At 49.7% G+C, this 20,551-nt stretch overlaps 11 protein-coding genes across 11 annotated transcripts; 5 read left to right on the top strand and 6 right to left on the bottom strand.

Annotated features, from left to right (window-relative positions):
- Positions 1–248: 248 nt before the first annotated feature.
- On the bottom strand, positions 249–1,240 carry BP5553_10273 (Uncharacterized protein; the record flags this gene model as incomplete). Its single annotated transcript, XM_032018896.1, has 2 exons — positions 249–765; positions 825–1,240. 2 exons carry the CDS (start codon positions 1,238–1,240, stop codon positions 249–251), a joined length of 933 nt encoding a protein of 310 aa, XP_031864920.1.
- An 807-nt stretch (positions 1,241–2,047) lies between these two features.
- BP5553_10272 (uncharacterized protein) lies at positions 2,048–3,534 on the bottom strand (the record flags this gene model as incomplete). The annotated part of the gene is made up of 3 exons (XM_032018895.1): positions 2,048–2,725; positions 2,778–2,928; positions 2,981–3,534. 3 exons carry the CDS (start codon positions 3,532–3,534, stop codon positions 2,048–2,050), a joined length of 1,383 nt encoding a protein of 460 aa, XP_031864919.1.
- Positions 3,535–3,821: 287 nt separating this feature from the next.
- Positions 3,822–4,196, top strand: BP5553_10271 (uncharacterized protein; the record flags this gene model as incomplete). Its single annotated transcript, XM_032018894.1, has 1 exon — positions 3,822–4,196. One exon carries the CDS (start codon positions 3,822–3,824, stop codon positions 4,194–4,196), a length of 375 nt encoding a protein of 124 aa, XP_031864918.1.
- Positions 4,197–4,971: 775 nt separating this feature from the next.
- Positions 4,972–5,412, bottom strand: BP5553_10270 (uncharacterized protein; the record flags this gene model as incomplete). Its single annotated transcript, XM_032018893.1, has 2 exons — positions 4,972–5,150; positions 5,217–5,412. 2 exons carry the CDS (start codon positions 5,410–5,412, stop codon positions 4,972–4,974), a joined length of 375 nt encoding a protein of 124 aa, XP_031864917.1.
- Positions 5,413–5,666: 254 nt separating this feature from the next.
- Positions 5,667–6,165, bottom strand: BP5553_10269 (uncharacterized protein; the record flags this gene model as incomplete). The annotated part of the gene is made up of 4 exons (XM_032018892.1): positions 5,667–5,788; positions 5,855–5,982; positions 6,054–6,103; positions 6,157–6,165. 4 exons carry the CDS (start codon positions 6,163–6,165, stop codon positions 5,667–5,669), a joined length of 309 nt encoding a protein of 102 aa, XP_031864916.1.
- Positions 6,166–7,632: 1,467 nt separating this feature from the next.
- Positions 7,633–9,322, top strand: BP5553_10268 (Uncharacterized protein; the record flags this gene model as incomplete). The annotated part of the gene is made up of 6 exons (XM_032018891.1): positions 7,633–7,728; positions 7,784–7,917; positions 7,975–8,156; positions 8,207–8,811; positions 8,862–9,014; positions 9,065–9,322. The coding sequence occupies 6 exons, from the start codon at positions 7,633–7,635 to the stop codon at positions 9,320–9,322; spliced, it is 1,428 nt and encodes a 475-aa protein (XP_031864915.1).
- Positions 9,323–9,422: 100 nt separating this feature from the next.
- On the bottom strand, positions 9,423–10,451 carry BP5553_10267 (NAD(P)-binding protein; the record flags this gene model as incomplete). Its single annotated transcript, XM_032018890.1, has 1 exon — positions 9,423–10,451. The coding sequence occupies one exon, from the start codon at positions 10,449–10,451 to the stop codon at positions 9,423–9,425; it is 1,029 nt and encodes a 342-aa protein (XP_031864914.1).
- A 1,127-nt stretch (positions 10,452–11,578) lies between these two features.
- BP5553_10266 (uncharacterized protein) lies at positions 11,579–12,143 on the top strand (the record flags this gene model as incomplete). The annotated part of the gene is made up of 2 exons (XM_032018889.1): positions 11,579–11,614; positions 11,664–12,143. The coding sequence occupies 2 exons, from the start codon at positions 11,579–11,581 to the stop codon at positions 12,141–12,143; spliced, it is 516 nt and encodes a 171-aa protein (XP_031864913.1).
- A 625-nt stretch (positions 12,144–12,768) lies between these two features.
- BP5553_10265 (putative transporter) lies at positions 12,769–14,560 on the top strand (the record flags this gene model as incomplete). The annotated part of the gene is made up of 3 exons (XM_032018888.1): positions 12,769–13,420; positions 13,505–14,194; positions 14,256–14,560. 3 exons carry the CDS (start codon positions 12,769–12,771, stop codon positions 14,558–14,560), a joined length of 1,647 nt encoding a protein of 548 aa, XP_031864912.1.
- Positions 14,561–15,390: 830 nt separating this feature from the next.
- BP5553_10264 (uncharacterized protein) lies at positions 15,391–17,703 on the bottom strand (the record flags this gene model as incomplete). Its single annotated transcript, XM_032018887.1, has 6 exons — positions 15,391–15,805; positions 15,897–16,227; positions 16,324–16,509; positions 16,581–17,101; positions 17,181–17,511; positions 17,682–17,703. 6 exons carry the CDS (start codon positions 17,701–17,703, stop codon positions 15,391–15,393), a joined length of 1,806 nt encoding a protein of 601 aa, XP_031864911.1.
- Positions 17,704–18,855: 1,152 nt separating this feature from the next.
- BP5553_10263 (Uncharacterized protein) lies at positions 18,856–20,463 on the top strand (the record flags this gene model as incomplete). Its single annotated transcript, XM_032018886.1, has 1 exon — positions 18,856–20,463. One exon carries the CDS (start codon positions 18,856–18,858, stop codon positions 20,461–20,463), a length of 1,608 nt encoding a protein of 535 aa, XP_031864910.1.
- Between the last annotated feature and the right edge of the window lie 88 nt (positions 20,464–20,551).

The following is a 20,551-nucleotide window of genomic DNA, read 5'->3' as shown; positions in this document are numbered from 1 at the left end:
GGGCGGGGCAGCCTAATCATTATATTCATATCCTTTACGCGAGCTGCAGAGCTTCTCTGTTTCCATTCTGCGGAGCCTCTTTCCTGAAAGCGATGGCAAGTTCTGCCAGCAAGTTTCCTAGCAAAGGTGTGGGCCCTAGTAGCCATTTTGCTTTGAGTTGAACATTGATTTGTACTCGATAAACAGCAAGGTTCCTTCACCTGGTAAGTCAAGAATTGGTGCTGAGGCTATTGTGTAAGTCTAGCTATTTAAGGCCTGCTTCTCGCGACAGGGGTGATGCCTCTCCGTGTCAAATTGAACGGAGCGCCTTGTGTAATGTCCTGGGAACTTTCCAGAATACCCCAAGAAGTTGTATCAACCCACGGAACATCCACCTCAAACACCCCCAACCTCCTCTTTACTTTCCAAAGCGGAGCCAATATTTCGGGCTCGGGCAAACAGAGACATTGCATGCCATCCCACTCAGGAAACCCGGGGTCCTGCAGGAAAACCTTTAACTCTATCAAGTTGTCCATTGCTGCTATGGTGTTCCAAACGTGTGACCATTGGGGTTCTACGCCGTCAGCCCAATCGACTGTGAAACGTGGGTATTGGTGATCATATGGGTCGCCGTCGAGACGTAGAATGGAATCCAAGTCGAAAGTCAGAGACGTGATGTGGCTCAAGAAAATGGGGTTGACGGCGTGGGCAAACGCGAGGAAATCGTTGTGGTTTTGGAAGTGGAATGTATTTTGGGTGTAGATACTCCCGCTTGCTTCTGCATATCTGGTAGAAACATGTTACTATCATAGTAGAGGAACGAATACCTAAGATCTCAAACTTACATTTGGCGACAAGTCTGTAATAGGCTCAATGATCCGTTATTAGACCTTCCTCGGGATGGTCGAGGTTTATAGTAATTTTTGGGAATCTTGAGAACTGTCTTGTGCCCTGTGACGAGACCGTATATCTGTTCCCGTATCTCCAATGGTAGACGGAAGAACCCTGTTGGCACTCCATTCACGTGACCCTTCCAAGCTACCGAAGATGAACGTGGGTTGACAAGGTTCGAAAGCGACCTGTAGACAGTTTGACAGGGTTTTGATAGAGGGAAAAGGATCCCTTCAGGAATAGAGCGGGTGGGCTTTGATTCTTCGAGAGCTGCCAGCAGTGCTGATGAAACGCCAGTTGATTTTGCTAGCTTTTGTATTCGCGCCGCATTCTCGGCTTTCAGTTTCAACTCCAAGGTAGTTAAAGGCATGTTATTATGCGAGATGATTGACAATAGTCGGATGCAAAAGGACGAAGGTGTTGGTGAAGTTTGACGCTCTTATCAACGACGTTTGAACGCGAGGAAGCGTGGTGAGGCTGTGTGACTAAGCCACATCCAAATTTCCGCATTTCTCTCACGGTCACGAGAAGTGAGAGCCGGAACATGACTGGGCAACCTAAGCAGCGGGTGAGGCGAGGATGAGTAGCGCCTGAGCAGGGCAGCGATGCTGATTAACTATATTCCAAGCGAATTCGAAGAATTTGTCGTCTGAATTTACCACGAAAGTCAGACTCTAATCTCATTCTCGCTGGTTCCGTTTTAGTCTCCGGACATGAGCAGCTGTTACTTTAACCTGAGCTGAGGGTGAGCATCCCCTGTGTGCCCCGGCTACAGTTTCCTTACCGAATTTTGCCCGGGAGTCTGTTTCTGGTCCCTTACAGGATTCCTGCTAGAACAATTTTGGATCCCTATTGTCAAATAGCACGTGACTAGTAATTCAAACCCGGGAAGATGAGGCGAACTTTTTTTGATGTCCTGTAAGTCTGCACGCTTACTTTTGACAAAACTGCATCTTTTTGAATTAAGATTTAAATTGCATCCCTCTCTGGAATACCATTTTAACTGTAGAATGTGGACTTGCAATCCTTGAATCTGGTACAAACCCCCTCTGAATATTCAAATTATTAGATAAACTTTAACTTTCGCCATAATACATGAATATTTTCAATAAGCCTCACATTAATATCGTTAAAAATCATCTCTATTCCCCAATACCAAGTCTATATCACAAAAAATTTAAATCTCGGACCCCCAAGGGATAAAAGCAGGAGCCGCAACCCCATCACAAGAATACTGCACCAAGAAAGGACTCTGACTACTGTCCGAACTCAACATCGTTGTCCCCGATGGATCCGTCAGACTTAGCTGGAAGATCGCCGGTCCCTGCGCCTGCGCGAACATAATCCTCACCGGATAGTAATTCCCCGCCACCAGATTAATAGAGTATGTCTCAGTAGAGTAGGTCCCGTAGTCATTCATAATGTTTGCGTTGTCTCGAGTGTAGCCGGAGTAGGCGAATTGCCCGATCCAGACAAAGTCGATGTCGTCAGGACAGGGGAGCACGAATGTGTAGGTGCCGGTTAGCGGCGCGAAGATGTAGCCGACGTGGTTTAGGGCGAAGTAGTTGAGGCCGATGTCGACGCTGGAGCCGTAGAGGTCGACAATTGGGTTGGAGTTTGTGTTGATGCCGCCGAGAGTGCTGGTGACGCCAGTGATTTGAGGGGTTTGGTCTTTGTAGACTGTGGGGTCGAAGGCGCTGTAGACAACGTCGTTGTTGTAGACTGCGTTATCGTAGTAAGCCCATTGGAGACCTTGGTTGTTGCATGAGGCTGATGGTGTGGGGCAAACGTTGCTTGTGTAGGTGACGGCTGCGGTCACGGTTGTGGTGGGCGTAAAGGTTGCTAACGGTGTAGTCTAGAGACAATTAGCCCCTTCTCCTATACCAGGGACTTACAGGAGTACTTACGATCGTTGTGGAGATACTAGTCAGGTACTCCGTAAGAGGCACTGTCGTGGTCGTGCTTGTTAACGCAACGGTAGTGAGACCGTTCTCAAGGTCTCTCTTGTTCAACGTGACGTATCCTTGAGGAATGCACGTCGTGATGGTAGCAACGGTTCTGAATAGTTAGCATGGGCGAGTCAAGTGTTGCTCAGAGATCTTGAACCTACGTTGTGCTAGTTGTTGTAACTGTATCCACGGTTGATGTATAGGTTGGCGCGACACTAGTGGCTAGAACAGTTGTGACGAAATCATGGATAGTAGACGTAGTAGTGAGCGTGGTGGGTGGCGGTGGGCAATAGTAAAGGCCCAGTCTGGATGATCCACCACAATACTCTGTGCTGTCGCCATCGCAGACATTCGTCTGGCATTGTTCGATCGGCATGAGTACAGATCCAGCTTGTAATGTATTGCCGCAGTAACATTCGCCGCTCCACTCAACACCAAATAGGCTGTAGGTAGGCCCACATGACGCTGCGCACTTCTCGACAGTCATTCCAGTTGCCGAGTAGTCAGTGTAGTGAGCATTAATCAAGGCTCGAGAGTTGGTTGCCTCACTGTAACAGCCCACGAAGTAGCAAGATCCGACAGAAGGTACAGTAGTAGGTCTGGAGTAGATAGATGAGCTAGTGCTGGTGCTGGTGGTAGGTGAGACCCCAGAATCGTAGATATTCAATAAGGCAGACCCGCCGCAAGTCTCAGCTTGATTGCCGTCGCAAAGCATATTGCAAGAACTATCGGCAACCTTGACTGAGCCTGTAGTAATAGTATTTCCGCACCAGCACTTTCAGAGAGTTAGCAATAGCCCACGAAGTGTTTCTTGAAAGGGAGGTATAGCCTACCTCTCTACTGTATTCAACACCAGCGTACAAATATCCTGCACCAGAGCAATCTTGTCTGCACATTTCAATTGTCATCTGATCGCTATAAAACACCGTGCCCAGCAATGTACGGATGTTTGGTTGTTCGGTCCAACATCCTAGATATGTTGGAGATGGAGCTGTAGACGAGATGGAGGATGAAGTCGAAGATTGGGCCGATGAAGCCGAAGTCGGTGATGTTGGGATTGAAGATGATGAACTTGAGAACGAGGATGACGTTGATGAGATAGTGGAGCTGGAAGCACTCGATGAGAATGAGGATGATGTCGAGGAGCTAGAGGCCGCCGCGGAACTCAAAGAGCTCGAAGACGAAGAGGTTGTTGACGAGGAGAAGGTCGTGGATGCTGCTGCCAAAGGATACTCAGAACAGCTTGGAGTAACTGTGACTGTGACCGTGCTAATGCTAACACTAACGCTAACGGAACATATATTTACGGTCCTAGGTAGAACCGCATCACCGGAGACAAGAGTCGAAAGGGTTGCAAGGCCAATGGCCAAAGAATGAACAGGTTTAGATAATAACATGACGAAAGGTCCGAAAAGACAGTGTCAAAGAGCAACGTAGCGAGAGATGGCCGTTCAACTTCTTCCACTCTGCCTCAAGACCGGGACCCGGTCAGAACATATAGAAAATGACATTCGGCATGCGGCCTACATTTCTAGAAGACGTCTTCACGGCAGCAAGCCTGGGCTCCTCTCCTCAGCTCCCCAATGCGAAGCCCAAAAACTTGTTATCGAAAGCCACACGAGTACTAGACTCGCTAAGAACCATTTTCCAATTGTCTTACATCCACCCAAACCGTGCGTTTCCCTCCGGAGCCCACACGACTACGCAAGGCTTGATTGGAGGGCAAAGTCCTTAAGCTTTCTAAGTGGAAAAGGTACCCGGGGCTAACGCTCGTCGCGAGTGAGACTGCTCTGAGACCAGATGTTAAGGGGCGCGCGTGTGCGGCTAAAGGCTATTAATTTACTTGTGGCTGTGGCTGAAAGCTTAAAACCTCCACATCGGGCAGACCTTGCTTTTTTTAATAGCAGTCTAGCGATTTGCACCCCTGATTGTCTAACCAAGCTTAGCGAAATATCATTATTCGACGTCCGATGCACGAATAATCTGCGGGTGCTATCCCGTTGCCATCTAGCGTGCCAATATCCAGATCACAACACGGCACAGCTCAGGTGAGCTGGCAGGGCTGGCTGAGCCGAGGATGAGCAGAGGGTGATTAGCGCCTGAGTAGAAGCGGCCAGGCCTACCAACCGAATGTGGAATGAATATTAAAGGATTAGAGTTGAACTAGCTCAGCAATAAGCCCCAAATAATCACCAGATTTAAATTCAAGTCTCGCGGGTTCTAGAACAACAACGTTGATATCCATCTTAGCCACCACGTGAGGTTCACCTGGGTTTTCTTGAAGGTTGAGTTGGATTCTTGTTACGATACTGCAGATGCTTAGAGTTGTCCCTGAAATAAATCACAAATCAGTCATTGATTGGAAAGACGTGGGGGTTGGGGAAGGAAGGAACTTACAAGGTTGTCTCGGAGGAGGAAGATCCCCATTAACTAGTTTACCATTCCCCTTAACCGGCTCATTATGACAATTCTTCCCCCTAGCACTACCCCTAAAAGCCTTCGCAATCTCCTTAATCAAAGCATCCCTTTGCTTCAAACTATTATGATCTGAGCTCACGATATTGAACTGCACCTTCCCATCATGCATAACCATATTATCATAGACACAGACTTGAAGATGGGCAGGGTTATACCCGCACCCACCCTGGTAGAGAGAACTGGATATCACCTAGTGAAACTTTTGCGGGTATGGATACCCAATCTTGACCTAAAAGAACCCGGATATCACGGATACCCGGGTTACCCGTACATACCATCGTCTAAGATTTTCTGGGTATCTACCCAGCAACTTTACGCCGGGTAGGGTAACCGCCCAGCGACCCTCTGGGTATCACCCGGGTTACCCATCTACATGTCTGCGTAGACAAAACCAAAGTCCGAGAAATTGGCGCTCTGGCTGGAATCGCAGCTTCCTTCGCCGACGTAGAGTTTGTTGAGCGCTTTGGTGGTCCCATCTTCAAGCTTTTGGACTTTGATGCCGCCCATGACGGTTTATTAGTTGCCGATGTCAAGTTGGGATTTGACTTTTGCTTTACCTGATGACTCTTTGGGGCAGCAGATGTGGAAGGTTGTTCCGTCAGTGGTGCAGTGGCTCATGCTAGAACACTGTCCTTGGCCTCCTGGTCCGATGTTATCTTTGAATGCTTGGAAGCAGGCGTTGTGTCTTTTGTGTTAGTAATCTATTTTATTTATAAAATGTTGGTATTGGAATTTCTTTGGAGGGGCGGGACTTACGCGATTACGCTTGTTGTATGATCCTCCATAGATGTATCACCGTCACATGTCTATCAATAAGATCAGTTATTTGGAAAACAGGACTTGAAATTGAACGACGTACAGTAGACATGGATTTATCCCACTTGCTCTTGTCATCAGAGTACATCGGCCTGAGAAATAACTGCCACCCGGACCGTGGTTAGGACAAGGGCAAGCTCCTCTGTTGGTCTCCCCAATAATATCATCTCGTGGCATGGTTTGAGCAACTGGTCCCGCGAGGGTACCTGCAAATAGACAGAATATGATGGCGCGCATTTTGCTAATTTATCGACTCGTTAAGAGGATTGAGGATATCAATTAGTTCGAATTTGCAACCCAAAAAATCAAAACGTGTAGATAGAAATAGAGAAAGAGAAAGGTTAGAAGTAGGAAAGTGATTGGACTAAGAGAAAAATAATATTATAACGTCCTTTGACAGATCTATATAAGACATAATTCTTTTTTTAAACAAGGCTATCTTCCACACAACCTACAATAGCACCGCAATTTACTGTACCAAAAGGATCAAAAATCCCATACGAAGTCGTCCTCTCCAAAGACACCAAGGTACATCAGCCCTAAAAACTTCATTAACCACTCACCGCCCAAAGAAGCAAAATAAGCACTCGAAACAAGCTTACCCAACATGTACGAATTTCTTTTTAGCGTGCTTCCAGGCGGCAGGCCTGACATGTGGTATTGTAGTACCATATAGTAGTGGTGGCTGCGGCCGGGCTTTCCCCATAAACATAGCCCTATTGATGTAAAAACACTTATGCTGGGGCTGAACAAAATCGTACACCTCAACCAGTCAGAAGAAACTGCAGTGCAAAAAGGATCACTGACGAGGAATGGGTACAATATTCAGTGTTGGGAAGGGGGGAGAATGCTTGTTTCTAGGATGTGGTTGCGATGCGGCGAAAATCAAGGGAGGCTTGGCGCTGGATGATGGATGGTTACTTATTTCTGTTTTTCATTTACTTCTTCGTTTGATTCAGGATTTGAGGAAGTGAAGCTTTCTTTGGAGGCTTTGTGTCGGACGCTTGGTAGAGTTTGAATGTGTGGTAAGAGAGAGAGAGAGAGAGAGAGAGTGGCGCATGATACAGACAGAATATCGGTGAACTGTGAGGAGCATGCTATTGAGGCGATTAAGAGAAGAAACAAGTGTAATTGAAGACTTGATGCAAATCCGCCATTCGCTTGCTAATTTTTAATAGAAATAATAATCTTGAGAAGAGTTGCACCCACAATAGACGTGAAAAAACCGTTAAGTCTTTTCTTCTCTTAATGTGAAGGGTCATCGGATGCCGAAAAGGGGGGAGGTTTCTTGGAGCCCACGTGATTTACCTCCGTTCGCAACCATTTGCGCAGTTGATTGGCTAGCTTACCTGATCAATGAGAGGAGCATTGCTGCGCTTCTGCAGAGCCGCCTGCTCAGCCCCAATCTCACGATGCAGAGATCTCCCCAGCCTGATCAAGAAAGCTAATTTTGTTCTTGAATTTAGCTTACAATACCACCAAGTATAAATTCCGACGCGTCATTTTGTCGCGAGTCAACATGGACGGACTGGCCAATTTTCACTTCCAGCAAAGCGTTTCTAGTAGCAAATATGTTAGAGAGGAAACTTCTTACTTGGAGATGTTCTCTTACTCGGTAAGATTGATCCATAGTTGAAATCGTAGGAACCGTACTAATTCACAGTCTTAAGGATCCAACCTTAAACACAATCGAAGAACATCCGTTGGACCCAGAAGGGATAATCGACTTTGTAAATCGAAGCGGTACTTTTCAAGAACGTATTCTTCCAGATGGTGTAACATTGATAGGTGGAATGCGTCTCCTGTGAGTGTCTGTCCCGATAATGGACGCCCGATCATCGTAATAATGAACGGGCTTTAGTCTGCAGAAGAATTCTCGTCATCCTGAGACATTCGCCCCAAACTCTATAAGTATAGAGCCGCAAATCTACACCGCAATGATCAATGGCCTCCAGCTACCGCCAGAAGCAATCGAGATGTCCGCATGTGTTGGGCCTTTATTCTGGTCGTCGTATGTCAAGAGTGATCAGGATTCAAACTTACGTTTGTGATATATCCTTTTTATATCCGAATACCACCCTGACAGAGTGTAGACTTAGTGTATAGAAAATCCGATGTGCGCAAGAAAGGTTATACCCGAGGTTGGGAGTTGATCCTTGGCCATAACATAAATACTGCTATCACCACGGGCTTTCTGAAGGGAACACCAAGCTCAGATATAGTAGAATGCATCAAGCACCTCAAGAGTGGTATCGCAGATATCAGTCATCCGCTAATACTCCCGCTGATAATACTCGGCCACGATTCGTCATCCAAAGCAGAAATCAAGCAAAGGGAAGCGCGAGACTGGCTACGCCGACTCGAATATGCAATTATCGCTAGAAGAATGACGGACCCAGACCTGGAAAACTATGTAGAGAATGGGGTCATGGACGTGGAAGCTATCAATCGAGACTTGACGGAGTGCAACAGCCAAGTTTTATGGAAGCGGCCGGAAGCTTATCTGAGAATTGTGGAATCCATGGAGCTTACTGCGACAAAATTCATCAATATTCTATCCGTCTCTAGACGGAATGAAAGTATAGAAATACTACAAACCCGGATTTTGTCCAGACTAGATCTGTATCGTAAGAAATGGCAGGGCATGGAAACATACTCCAATACTACCTTGAAGAGACTTGACCTTCAACGAGCTGCAGTAAGCATCTTGTATAAGTGGTGGCAGATAAACACTAAGAAGGCATTTAGTTCACCACTTTGATCGCTCAAAGAGAAAGCAAACTCAATTTCGAAATGGCAGGCGACCAAAAGAGACTCGCTTGGGCGACAAAACGCGACTCTTCATCAATGAAAGGGCTCTCACTTTTAGCAACAGTTCTCCTTCCAGGCGCATACCTATCGGTGAGCAACTAATATACATGCGGATGAAGCGATAATCTTACCAGGTGTAGTCAATATTCTCAACGACATTCTTCAATTTTCAAAACGCCCAAGATATGACATCAGTAATCTCCCCACGGTTTTGGATATACTGGGTTGTCACTGTTCCTGTGACATGCTTGATTGTAGGTTTGTGGTATATGTGGGAGAAACGAAGGATGATGAGGTATGAGAGAGAAGATATGGACCTGGACGACGGTGCTGCGAAGATGGAGGAAGCGATAATGGCGGCAATGAGAAAGAGGACGATGTCTAAAACCCCCGTCTAGGATTCAATAGATAATGGTGTATGAGAATAGAGGTTCATTAAAACTAGATGCAGTTGCCTTTTTGGAGTAAAACCAAAGCAAGTCCGAGAGGTAATAAGAATTAAGATGCTACTGGAGCCGCATAACCCGCGAAGTCAGTCTTCTCAGCCAGTAAGATAGATAACTCATCCTCCACCAAAGAATCGAAAGTCTTCTTCGCTGAGGGTTTCCAGCCGAGAGCACGCAGCCTGTTGGCGCGGCATCTTGCATTTTGACCAACGACTGGAATGGACCAATCCCCAAAGATATAGCTATACAGATCCGGGGTGATCTCCTTGGGTTTTGGATCCTGTATTTTGCCTGCCTTATAGAGTGCCTTCCCAATTTCCGCAGCACATCTCTCCCATGAATATTCCTCTCCGTTCTCGATGAAGAAATATGGATTCTGCAAAACCTCCACTCCGGCTGTGGATTCCATATAGTGTAGGATGGTCATGTATCCCCGTGCCAAATCAGATACGTGAATATGACTCCAGAGTGCCTTTCCTTTGCCGACGTAGCCTGCGTAGCCGTGCTTGATCGCGAAGCGCGCCATGGTTGGGAGCTGAATCGAAAGGCGTCCTTGCTGACCGAGGCCGTAGATTAAGGGTGGAAACACAATCGAGATCTTCGCCTTGGCTCCAAGTTCCTTGCGGCGTTTGAGGATTGCCAGGTCGATGGATCGATGCGGAGCGTTGTCAGCCACGCCATCAATATCTTTCGGTGTGTCATCAGTATATATCTTGTCGCAGACATATTCGCCGTTGGAATTGTCAGTGATTTCACTGCACCCGCTGGTATGGATGTAGATTGAACTCTTTCCGCTCTTGGCGCGATCTGCGATTCCGTTGAGGACAGAATCAACTGATGGTTGGTGGTCAGCGGTCGCCGCGTGTATCGTGATATCAGCAGCCGCAGCGTTATCACGTATGAGGTTACCATCATCGAGTGTTCCAAGTATTGTCCTGGATCCAAGCTTCTCGATGCTTGCCCTTGCTTCCTCTCGGCGTACGAGTGTCGTAACCTGGTATCCTTCATGGAGAAGCTTCCCTAGAATTTCGAGCCCAATGAAGCCAGGGCCAATCAAGAAAACCGATCCTTTGCTTGCCATGGTCTGAGATCTGGTGGGTTGTAGGAATTATTAGATGTGGGGGGGGGGGGAAGTGTCTGTTGACGATTTCTCAGAGGGTCGGGTCGTGCGGATTCGTTCGTTTCTGGTTTAAATCTACTCCTCAACCGACCTAGGTATTGGTGGCAACAGCGATCTAGTCTTCCAATCCAGACGAAGTAGCATCGCGTAAAATGAGATGGAGGGCGAGGAAGCAAGGGACCCTCACTCAACATGGTGGTACACTGCATAATGCAAGGGGCCAAGAAGTGGAGTTCCTCGACAAATACTTGGATGTTTTAACTTGGCGATCTACATTCGACGGGGTGTATGAACAGACTAAATTATATGTCCTAGATCGAACTAGACGGTAGAACAGAGGTGATATATAATCCTCGTAACGAATATGTTGAGTTTCGGCGATGCCGAAATCCGGATTTGACGTATCTGGTGACTAATTGTTTCAGCTGACTTCACTTTCGGCTGTCGCGACGAACCTTAACAGAACGACGAACCTTCTACAGTTGCCAGCCCTGATATCCATAGGGAATCCGCTCCTTCATCGCCGCCGCCGCCGTCACCATGAATTCCTACGTTGCTTCCTTCGACGAGATAACCTTCCTCAAGTTTCCAGTAGCAACGACTGCGAATACGGCTGTGTGCACGACGATACACGACGATACTCGACGATCCAGATGAAATGGAGGAGAGAGGCCGCCAAAGGGATGCATAACTCGCTAAGCAGGTGGGATCTGAATTCTCCCCGCCCCCCTTCCCCTCGCTCGGTATTGCAAAACTGTTAGCTCCAGCTGACACTGAACAGGCCAGAGCACCCAATGTTCGAGACAACGACCGGTCTACCGCTCCTCTTTAATCCGATTATATTCCCTCTCGCTATGGCGCTAGCCAGTGACGCGTTCAACCATTACCCAGGCGGACGATGAAATTTTCGCTCTCAAATCCCCAGTGTACGATGATCACTTGATTTTGGATTGGGACGATGAGGTGCAGGATGTGCCGGTTTTTTAGGCTACGTGGTGCAACGGCCCAACCGGAGAGATCCAAAAGGCTTTTACGTGCGCTGCTCTCGGGCGCTGCCTAGCGGGCCGGCTTTTTGAATTGTACCGTCCATGCTATCAGACGTGAAGCGCTCGTTAACGCGAACGGTAAGCTCCCCCTCATCTCCCAAATTGCTTTCAGCTAACTTGTGGTAAGCGAACGGCTATAGACGCGGAACTGATGACGTTTTCCGGACAGTCAGGTCCTAAAATATTACAAATATACTCTATAGCTGAAGGGAGCGTAGACGGGCAGAACAGCTTCCTGAATCAGCCGCTCCGAAAGGACCATCTCGAGAGCTTCCGCGTGATGTCCATGCAGTGCAACCCTGAGCAATGGCAGTCGCTGCCGGCGCAAATGCGGCACGAGCTCCAACGCCGACCAGATTTCGTCGCCCTCGAAGAGCAGATTGAAGAACTGACTGAGGAGATTAAGACGGCTGACGAAGAGGCCAGTCAAGAGCTTCAAGGTCGATGGCACAAACTACATATAGAACGGCAGCGGCTCCCTCTAGAAGAGCTGAAGAAGCGCCGCCAGAGCCAACCTCGAAATCACCAGTCCCACGGTGCTCTCGAACTTAGCCAAGGCGACCGCCACCGCTATTTCCTTAGGCGCGTTCCGCCACATGATGCCTGAACGTGACCGCTTGGCACGTACCTTGATCCTACCAGTCCCCTCCGCAGCCCCGAAGGCCCGTCTGCTCTTCGGGACCTCGTCGCACTCTACAAGAACGATCGTCGGGTCGCATACCAGTTAGTACTGAGGCTCATAGCGGGCTGCTGTCCGGTGTCTAGTTGCGCGCGGCCGATTCAAAGGTTAGGTTTTACCATGTTCTGCTTCAAGTGTAGCAAGCGGATCACGAGTGAGGCTGACTGGGAGCTTCACTGCCAAGGCCACATCGACAGATATGATATACCCCTCCGGTGCGACCCTATCACGGTCCGCTACACCCTCGCTTGTGGTGGGCAGCCCCAGGTGTCTCCACAAGTCGCAACGGCCCGCCCCCTGCTGAGCGGATGTATCTTTGCCATGCCAAGAAGGAAATTTTATAATTCCGTAGATAATACCGCGGGCTTCTGTTTCTCGCCAATATTGCCAGGCTGAAACTCCGAATCCAAACTTCCGAGGTGAATTATATAACCGCGAGCACGATTTTCTACTCACCGTGGCAAGATGGCCAAGTATAAAAACTTGTTGGGTTTCCTCCGTCCGCATCTTGAATCTCGACACAGGTCTTCCCGTCCTTCTTGTCGTTCTCATCATGACCGTCCTTCCCGAGCCCGCTATCGCCGACGACGTCCTCCCCCAGCGAGGCAAGGACTTCTCCCAACGCATGTCCTGGATCCGATCTCTTCTCCTCCGCACACGCCTCGAAAACGATATCTGCAACCAGAATTACGCCGGCAACGGCACGGCCGACGACCCCTACGTTATCGATTACCTGCAGAACGACTACGAAGATGCTATGGGGTTTCCCGTGCAGCGAAAATGGGCTATTGCCGTCCTCCAGTCCATGTCCACGTTGGCGGTGACATTTGCTAGCTCTGCGTACGCCAGCGGCATCGAGGGCGTCAAGCGGCACTTTGACGTGTCCGGGGAGGTGGCCACACTGGGCTTGTCGCTCTTCGTGTTAGGGTTCGCCCTGGGACCGCTGATCTGGGCGCCTCTGTCCGAGTTGTACGGGCGCAAGTCAACTTATGTGATTTCATTCATGGCGTACACGGCGTTCAGCGTGGCGGCGACGTGCTCGCCCAACATTCAGTCCTTGTTGGTTCTTCGCTTCTTTGCGAGCGCGTTCGGTTCGTCGTCGATGACGAATACCGGGGGCTTTATTGCCGACATGTTCACCAAGGAGCAGCGCGGAATGGCGACGGGATTGTTTGTCACGGCTCCTTTTCTGGGGCCTGCACTTGGTAGGTGGTCGATGCCCTTCTTCTATACTGCCTTTTTACTATTTTTGCCCTTGTACCCTTGCTGATTTTTGGTTTATTTTTTAGGGCCCGTTGCTGGTGGTTTCCTAGACGAGACCCAGGGCTGGCGCTGGATTCTCGGTTTGATCGCCATCCTGGCCGGTGTGGTCTGGATTGCCACTACGCTAACTACTCGCGAAACATATGCGCCGTTCATCTTGCGATCTCGAGCGAAGGCCCTCTCCAAAATGACAGGAAACGTCTATGTATCCCGACCCGATGCGGGAAAGCCGCCTAAGACACTCACGCAGGAGCTCTCAGTCGCTCTCTCGCGCCCCTGGATTCTTCTGTTTCGCGAACCCATTGTCTTGCTGATGTCGCTGTACATGTCTATCATCTATGGCACACTGTACATGTTTTTTGCCGCAATTCCCATCGTCTTCCAAGGTTCTCGAGGCTGGAACCAAGGCACCGCCGGACTTCCGTTTGTCGGCGTCACCATTGGCGTCTGCCTTGCCACGGTGTTGGCAGGCGTGGACAATAAACGCTACGTGCGTCTGTGCGCGACGATCGCGGCAAAGGGGGCCACAGTTGAGCCAGAAGCCAGGCTGAGTACGGCCATGGCAGGCTCTATTATCCTTCCGATTGGTCTGTTCCTATTTGCGTGGACGACGTATCCTTCAGTGCACTGGATCGCACCCGTTATCGGCGCCTTGCTGTTCTCGTGTGGACTGGTCCTGGTCTTCATCTCGCAGATGAGCTACCTGATTGACTCTTGTACGTTTTGATCCTTGCTTCGTGATCCCCGGCAACAATGCACATGCTCACCTGTGTACAGATACCATCTATGCTGCTTCTGTGCTGGCGGCCAGTTCGATGATTCGGTCCTTGTTCGGCACTGCATTTCCGCTGTTTACCACCCAAATGTATGCGAATCTCGGAGATCAATGGGCGAGCTCTATTCCTGCGTTCCTGGTGCTTGCATGCGTGCCTATCCCGTTTCTGTTCTATAAGTACGGTCCGAGGATACGCTCCAAGTGCAAGTATGCTTCCGAAGCAGCAAAGGTGCTGGAGATGATACGTCGTCGGCACGCCGTCGTGATTGGGGGTGAGCCAAATGGGCTAGAGGAGGAGGCTAAATAGGTTGTTTAGTGGAGGCTGGTCCCGACAGTATTATTGGCCCTCCGTAATACGTAATAGGGCGCCGGCGTGGGAGTTTTAGATGGAAAGTATGCAAAGTGTGAATTTAATATCATAGTATAGATAGGTTACTTTCTTTTTACTATTGTATTCTTATTTTCTTTTTAATTCATTATAGATAGAAGACTTAGGTCGTACGAACACAATAAGACTTGCAGCCTGAGCTCGGTAGTTCCATTACACCGAGAACCGTGAGCATGTTAGTAGATTACGAGACGAGATCACCTGATTGAATCAGTGCATCAGTTGAAGCATGCGGATCATCTAAGAGGATTCGATGATTCAGATGATTGTAATGATTCACGGGCACATGGGTTCTATATAAATCATTATATCTCCTCAGTAGATAGAAGCCTTGTGCTTAACTCAAATACAGTATCTTCACCTATACTTAGTAACATAACGCAACTCAACCCACAACCCCATTGATACTACCACCACCAGGTTAGATATCACCTTCGTTCTATACGGCGACTACGCCCCTGCCTTACCCAATCAACCTGCGTTAGCCCCGGTCGCCACCAGGTCAGAGCAATCGTTACACCAGGTCAATTGGACTTGAGCTACCTAGCCATATATTTCTCATCTTAGTCTAAAACGAGCAAGATGGCTACTGCAGTGGCCTAGGTTGTATTATTACAAGTGAACGACGGGAAATTTGTAGGGGGGAAAGGACGAATCGACAAGCTCCGTGTGCTAATAGATTCCTATACGGTTAACATTGCCCCAGATAATGCATGTGCCTCGATGCTGCCCATTCTTGGGAACCCATGTCAATATTGACCAGTCAAATCCAGTTGCTCAATCTGCCACTCGTCTAAGAAATCAAATCCTAGGAAATCCACACCGAACGACGGATTATTCTCCCACTGCTCCAATTGAGACGAAACTACGCTAACCTGTGTGTGCGGCGAAGCGTACGCATCCGCCATGCTGTTGTCTTGTGACTGCGACTGTGCAGGTGCTTGACCGAGAATGTTGGGCGAAACCAAGTATAGATTTTTCTGAGCAAGAATCTCCTCAAATACCGGTAGCGCTCTTTTTAGGGCGGGTATTTCTTTTCCCTGGGTGAGAACAAGCATTGTCTGGCTGATGGATATCCGAGCCATGGAACGGACGAGGTCTGTCTCGGCTGGATCGAGGGCCGATTCGATATGTAAAGCGAGCAGCGCAGTTATTGTGGTTACGCTAACAAGGCTACTGTTAGTTCTATTGGTGCGTTCTATAGAGTATCTCTATAAAAAAAAAAGGGAAATAGGAAGAAATAGACGGCACCTACAACGTCACGGGAAAGTCCTGAAGGGTACCACTCGCCAACACCCTCATGGCAATCGTGTCCAACTCCAGAATAGCGGACCGAAGCCGCTGTTTGGCCCACTCTCTCCAGTCCGCATGTTGCGACTGCTGCCAATAGCGTCGTATCAGACGACACAAGATGCACTCAAACCTGTAGCTCATGGCTTGTATATTCAGATAGTACACGTCAGTTCCAGTGTTCCCACCCACGTGCATCTTGGCAGCGAGAGACTTGCGCCATGCATCGAGTGGGTGCATCATTTGGCGAGGATCCTGCTGTGGCTTGTTTGTCACAATGGACAAACACTGTCCGACTAAAGAGAGTTAGTCATGCTTGTGGTATCAGTTACAGATTGAAAATAAAAAGAAAAGGAAATAAGAACAAAGAATCGAATACATCCAACACGCACATATTCGAGACAACTCGCAGTGGACAACAGGCAAGGCCTTTTGCTGAGGCGTGACTGCCGATAGCAAGCCGAATGATGCTCCCGAGACATCCTCCGCTTCCCAGTCATCTTCTGTCCTAGGCTTGATCGCGGAGGTGTTTTCGAGTAGTCGTGAGCGTCTAGTATTGGCAAAGACGTGGAAAATGTCTATAAACTACGTAGCTATAGTAAGTATAAAGCAGGAAGAACAAAACACGGTGACGAGAAGAGGGGCGTACGTAGAGCGCCCACCAGATCCTTCTGTACAACTTTAAGATTTTGCGGGGTTTGTCTTCTCGAACACACCTGTCGGAGAGTCCATAGGCAGTTAGTACTTGCAATACATGACACAGGTGTCACAGTCCAGGAGTAGGAAACGCACGTGTTGCGTAGGTCAAGCTTGGTGGCAAGACGGATCGCGTTGTGGAACCAGTAGCAAAAGTCCCGGTCGGTGGGGTGGTCGAGAATCACCATGCACAAAATGATGGATCCCTGCAGCATCAACAACGGGTCATCTTCGGCGGCAAAGTCGTGGAGCAGCTTGGCCTTGGAGAAGAACGACTCTTGCGCGGCCGAGCGGCTGGCAAAGCCGCAGGCGGATAGTACATCTGCTGGCGCATGGAGACTGGCTGGTGTCAATATGACGCGGAGCAGGAACAAAGAGCAGTCGCCGGATTGATAGCCGCGAATGAAATCAGCTCTGTTGATCATGGGAGCAAAAGGGTAGACGTGGTCAAAGTATGTCTTAATGAGGGTATCTCTGTTATTTTTGCCTGTTAGTAGAGTGAAGACGAAGACCTAAAGAGGATGGAGGAAGGAGGGTTCCAAGATTGCCTCACAAGTGGTGCGGAAGAGGTAGATCAAAGACACCCTTCTTGACAAGATATTCATTATCAATGTCGTCCAATTGGGGTAGCTTGGTCCATAGACAGTTCCGAGGGGTAAAACTGTCTTCCGGCCTTGAACGGTAGGAGGTATTGGAAGTGGTGTGATGTCGACTTGATTCTGTAGTTTCTTTCACGGCGTCGTTTAGGATATTGAGGTAGAGCAGGTCTGGCTCAGTCTGACGTGGGCTTTGGCAGTCCAGGAGGTCAGAAGTGGAAGATTGTTTATATTGATTGGATTGATTGAGACTATCTAACTGGCTACTGTTGGATGTAGCTGGGATGCCTGTAGTCTGTTAATGGTTGGTGGGAATTCTGAAGGGTCGCCGAAGGAGTAGAAGAAAAGGTGGAGAACAGAAGCAGCTCGGACAATGCTAATCATCTAAAGCATACATGGCTAGGAGTCGGTAAAACGTGTATTACTTTCCTATGAGCCCCATCTATGTTAGCACGCACCTAATGAACCATGAACCAGCATATCAGTAATCAACTAACCTGGTCCGACCTTTACGGACCAGCAGGACACAGTCCTCGGCACACTGCCTGCTGGTACAGCTGCTGCAGGGGAGGCCAATCACGGCGGCATCGCACTTGACCTTGCGTGCACGGCAGGGCATACATGCTTTGTTGGCTTTCGGGGTACGTTTTCCTGTTTCTCCCGCCCTCCGTGGCTCGCTACCAGAAGCAGAAATATTCATTGAAGGGGGGGGGGGGGGGGGGGGGGCGTTTGTTGTAGCTTGCAATTGCAATGGCGTGGACGATCGGGGCATAGAAGGGCATACGTGGTGGAGTGATGGCGTTTTCCTTTTATATGTTTTGAGATTTCGGCGTTTAAACTTCACGTCAGCTCGGAAATTTGTCTATTACCGAGCCTAGACCCGCCATTAATCTTATCAGTTGCTTCGCCGTAATCGTGCGCCAGGACACACCGAAATCCAACTCGCTTCGGCTTTTGGTGCGCTACAGCAATACGGTTATATATCGGTCACCTTGACTCACCAAGAACTACTAGTAAAGTAGCTCTGCCCACCTTTCCAAACGGAAATAGACTTTCTTCATGTCAGGATTAGTGTGTGATAATACACTGTTATATACAAGGAGACAGATAAGACGTCGTAGTAGACAACGACAATTCCTAATAATAAATAACAAATAATATATAAAATATTTAGAATATACGATTATAGTCGAATAGAGAGATAGTTCCTTAATTACAAGGCACTCCTATTTGCATTCGTGACAATTAGAATAGAAATCTCGATATATATCTTACTCATAAACGATCTTCTAAACAGTATTGTTTCTGCAACGCTGAGCGAAGGGTAGTCTCTTCTAGGAGGGATTACTGAAATCTCGGTCTTTCAGTATATAATCTTTCCACATCTCGTTCCGTGGATTAAGCTGCGAGGCAGTTTGGCGAACGGCGGAAACAGTTCGTGGAATTTATTGGGAGACACCGTGAATTTATGCAAATCGAAGAAAACAGGCCGGAGCCCCACCTGAACCACTTCCAGATGGCGTACTAAAAAGCTTGATCTTGCCAGCCTACCTAGGTAACTTGATCCTCCACAGTATCACACAACACCTGTCAGCCATCGCGGCGGTACGGGGTACGGAGATCATCTTCACGATGGCGTCCCAACACATCCTAGCCACGGCGCCCTCCCAAGACGCCATGCTCAATTCCCTCCTCGAACTCGTCCGCGCCTACAACGCGCGCATACCGCGCCTCTACGCCGGCCTGAACTCGTTCGATCTCGACGCGACAATGCCCCTGCTTCTCAACCTGCCTAGCGCGCCCCTCGCGTGCAGGGAGCCGCCCGCCGAGTTCGAGGCCGTCAACGCCCACTTTTCCGCCCAAGTGCACGCCTTTTTCCACGCAGTGCGCAGCCTGGAGGACATGGCAGACAAACAGTCCGCCGACGAGCTGGACCTCATTCGCCAAGGCGAAGGCCTTCGGCCCGTCGTCATCCGCATCGTCAACCAGTCTTTCGACATCTACCCGGACTGCTTGCACCGCACCTTCCACACCCGCCGCCTCACCGTCAAGAACCCGGACCGCCTCCCTCTTCTCACCCGCGGCACCCAACTGCGCGTCTTCCCGGATCGGGCTGCGTACTCCTCGGATACGGCCCACATGCGGCCCGTCTCCTTGCGCACGCCCCTCGAACTCGCCACCCGCCTCCCGCACCTTCGCGAGCTGGACTGCCCGTGGTTATGGGAGCGCCTTCCCATGGCCTTCGCATCCCGGGCGGCGCGCCGATTTGCCCGCGTCTGGGAAGGGCCTTGGCGCGATGACCGCGCCGAGTTCGGGCGGGGGGTGCGCCATGTCATGCCCTTCTTGTTGCCCTCCTCCCTCACCAAGGCCCGTCTCTGGTTCTGGAAGCCCGACCCCGGCGGGGACGAGACGGACCAAGCGGCGCAGATGCCCGACCTTGTTGGCGCGTCGTCGTCGTCGTCGACTACCGAGTTTGATGGCATGGACCCTGTGTCTCTTGGGCTGCGGGACCTGGGGAGTCGCCTGGAGGAGCTCGACATCTGCGCGCTCATCACCCCCGATCTTTTCCCGTCCGGGGGCGACGGGTTGTCATGGCCACAAATGCGGCACCTCAAGGTAGAATTCCACCCGTGCGCGCCTGACGGCAGCTGGTACTTTTCCGGCCCGAGAGGCGAAGATCCCCACGCGGCAGGTTTCGCCATCACGCGAGAGGAGCACTACCCGCCCGGCCAGGAAGACGACGACGACGACGACGACGAGACGCATGCCTTGTGGTCCGACGAGCAGGACGAGTACTGGGGCGACGAGGACATATACGACCACCGCCAACCTGACATGTTCCGTACGCTCCCCATCGCGGAGCGCATCAACCCTTTGCTCTTGGCCTTTGCCTCGTCGCTCCAACAGCAAAAGATGCCCTCCCTTCAAGACGCCGAGCTGTTTACGTGGCTTACCTGGCGGCCCTCCGAGGAGCGGGCGCAAGAGTATGAAGGGAGTGATGACGCGCCTCCTTCGACTGATGATGAGGAGACCGTTATGTTCCGATGGGGGGTGAGATACGATGCGCCTCAAGGAGATGGGAAAGGGACAGTCACGTGGCAAGTCGGTGAGGACTGGAGGCCGGAAGACGAAATCATTAGGGCGTTTGAGGATCTTGTGGGCGGGGACGGGGAGAACATGGAGTGGAAAGCGGTTGAGTTTGTGGGGGAGAGGGAGCAAGATCCGGATGTCTATATCTGATGAGAGTAGGTAGGTAGGTCGGTAGGCACAGAATCAACAGGGCAGGCAGGTAGAACAGACCCATAAGTATTTTCAACGTCGCAACGAA

This window comes from Venustampulla echinocandica (genome assembly GCF_003357145.1).
Source record: "Venustampulla echinocandica strain BP 5553 chromosome Unknown scaffold_14, whole genome shotgun sequence".
NCBI classification, from domain to species: Eukaryota; Fungi; Ascomycota; class Leotiomycetes; order Helotiales; family Pleuroascaceae; genus Venustampulla; species Venustampulla echinocandica.
Note: the sequence above shows the minus strand (reverse complement) of the source record. Positions and strands in the feature narration are given on the sequence as shown.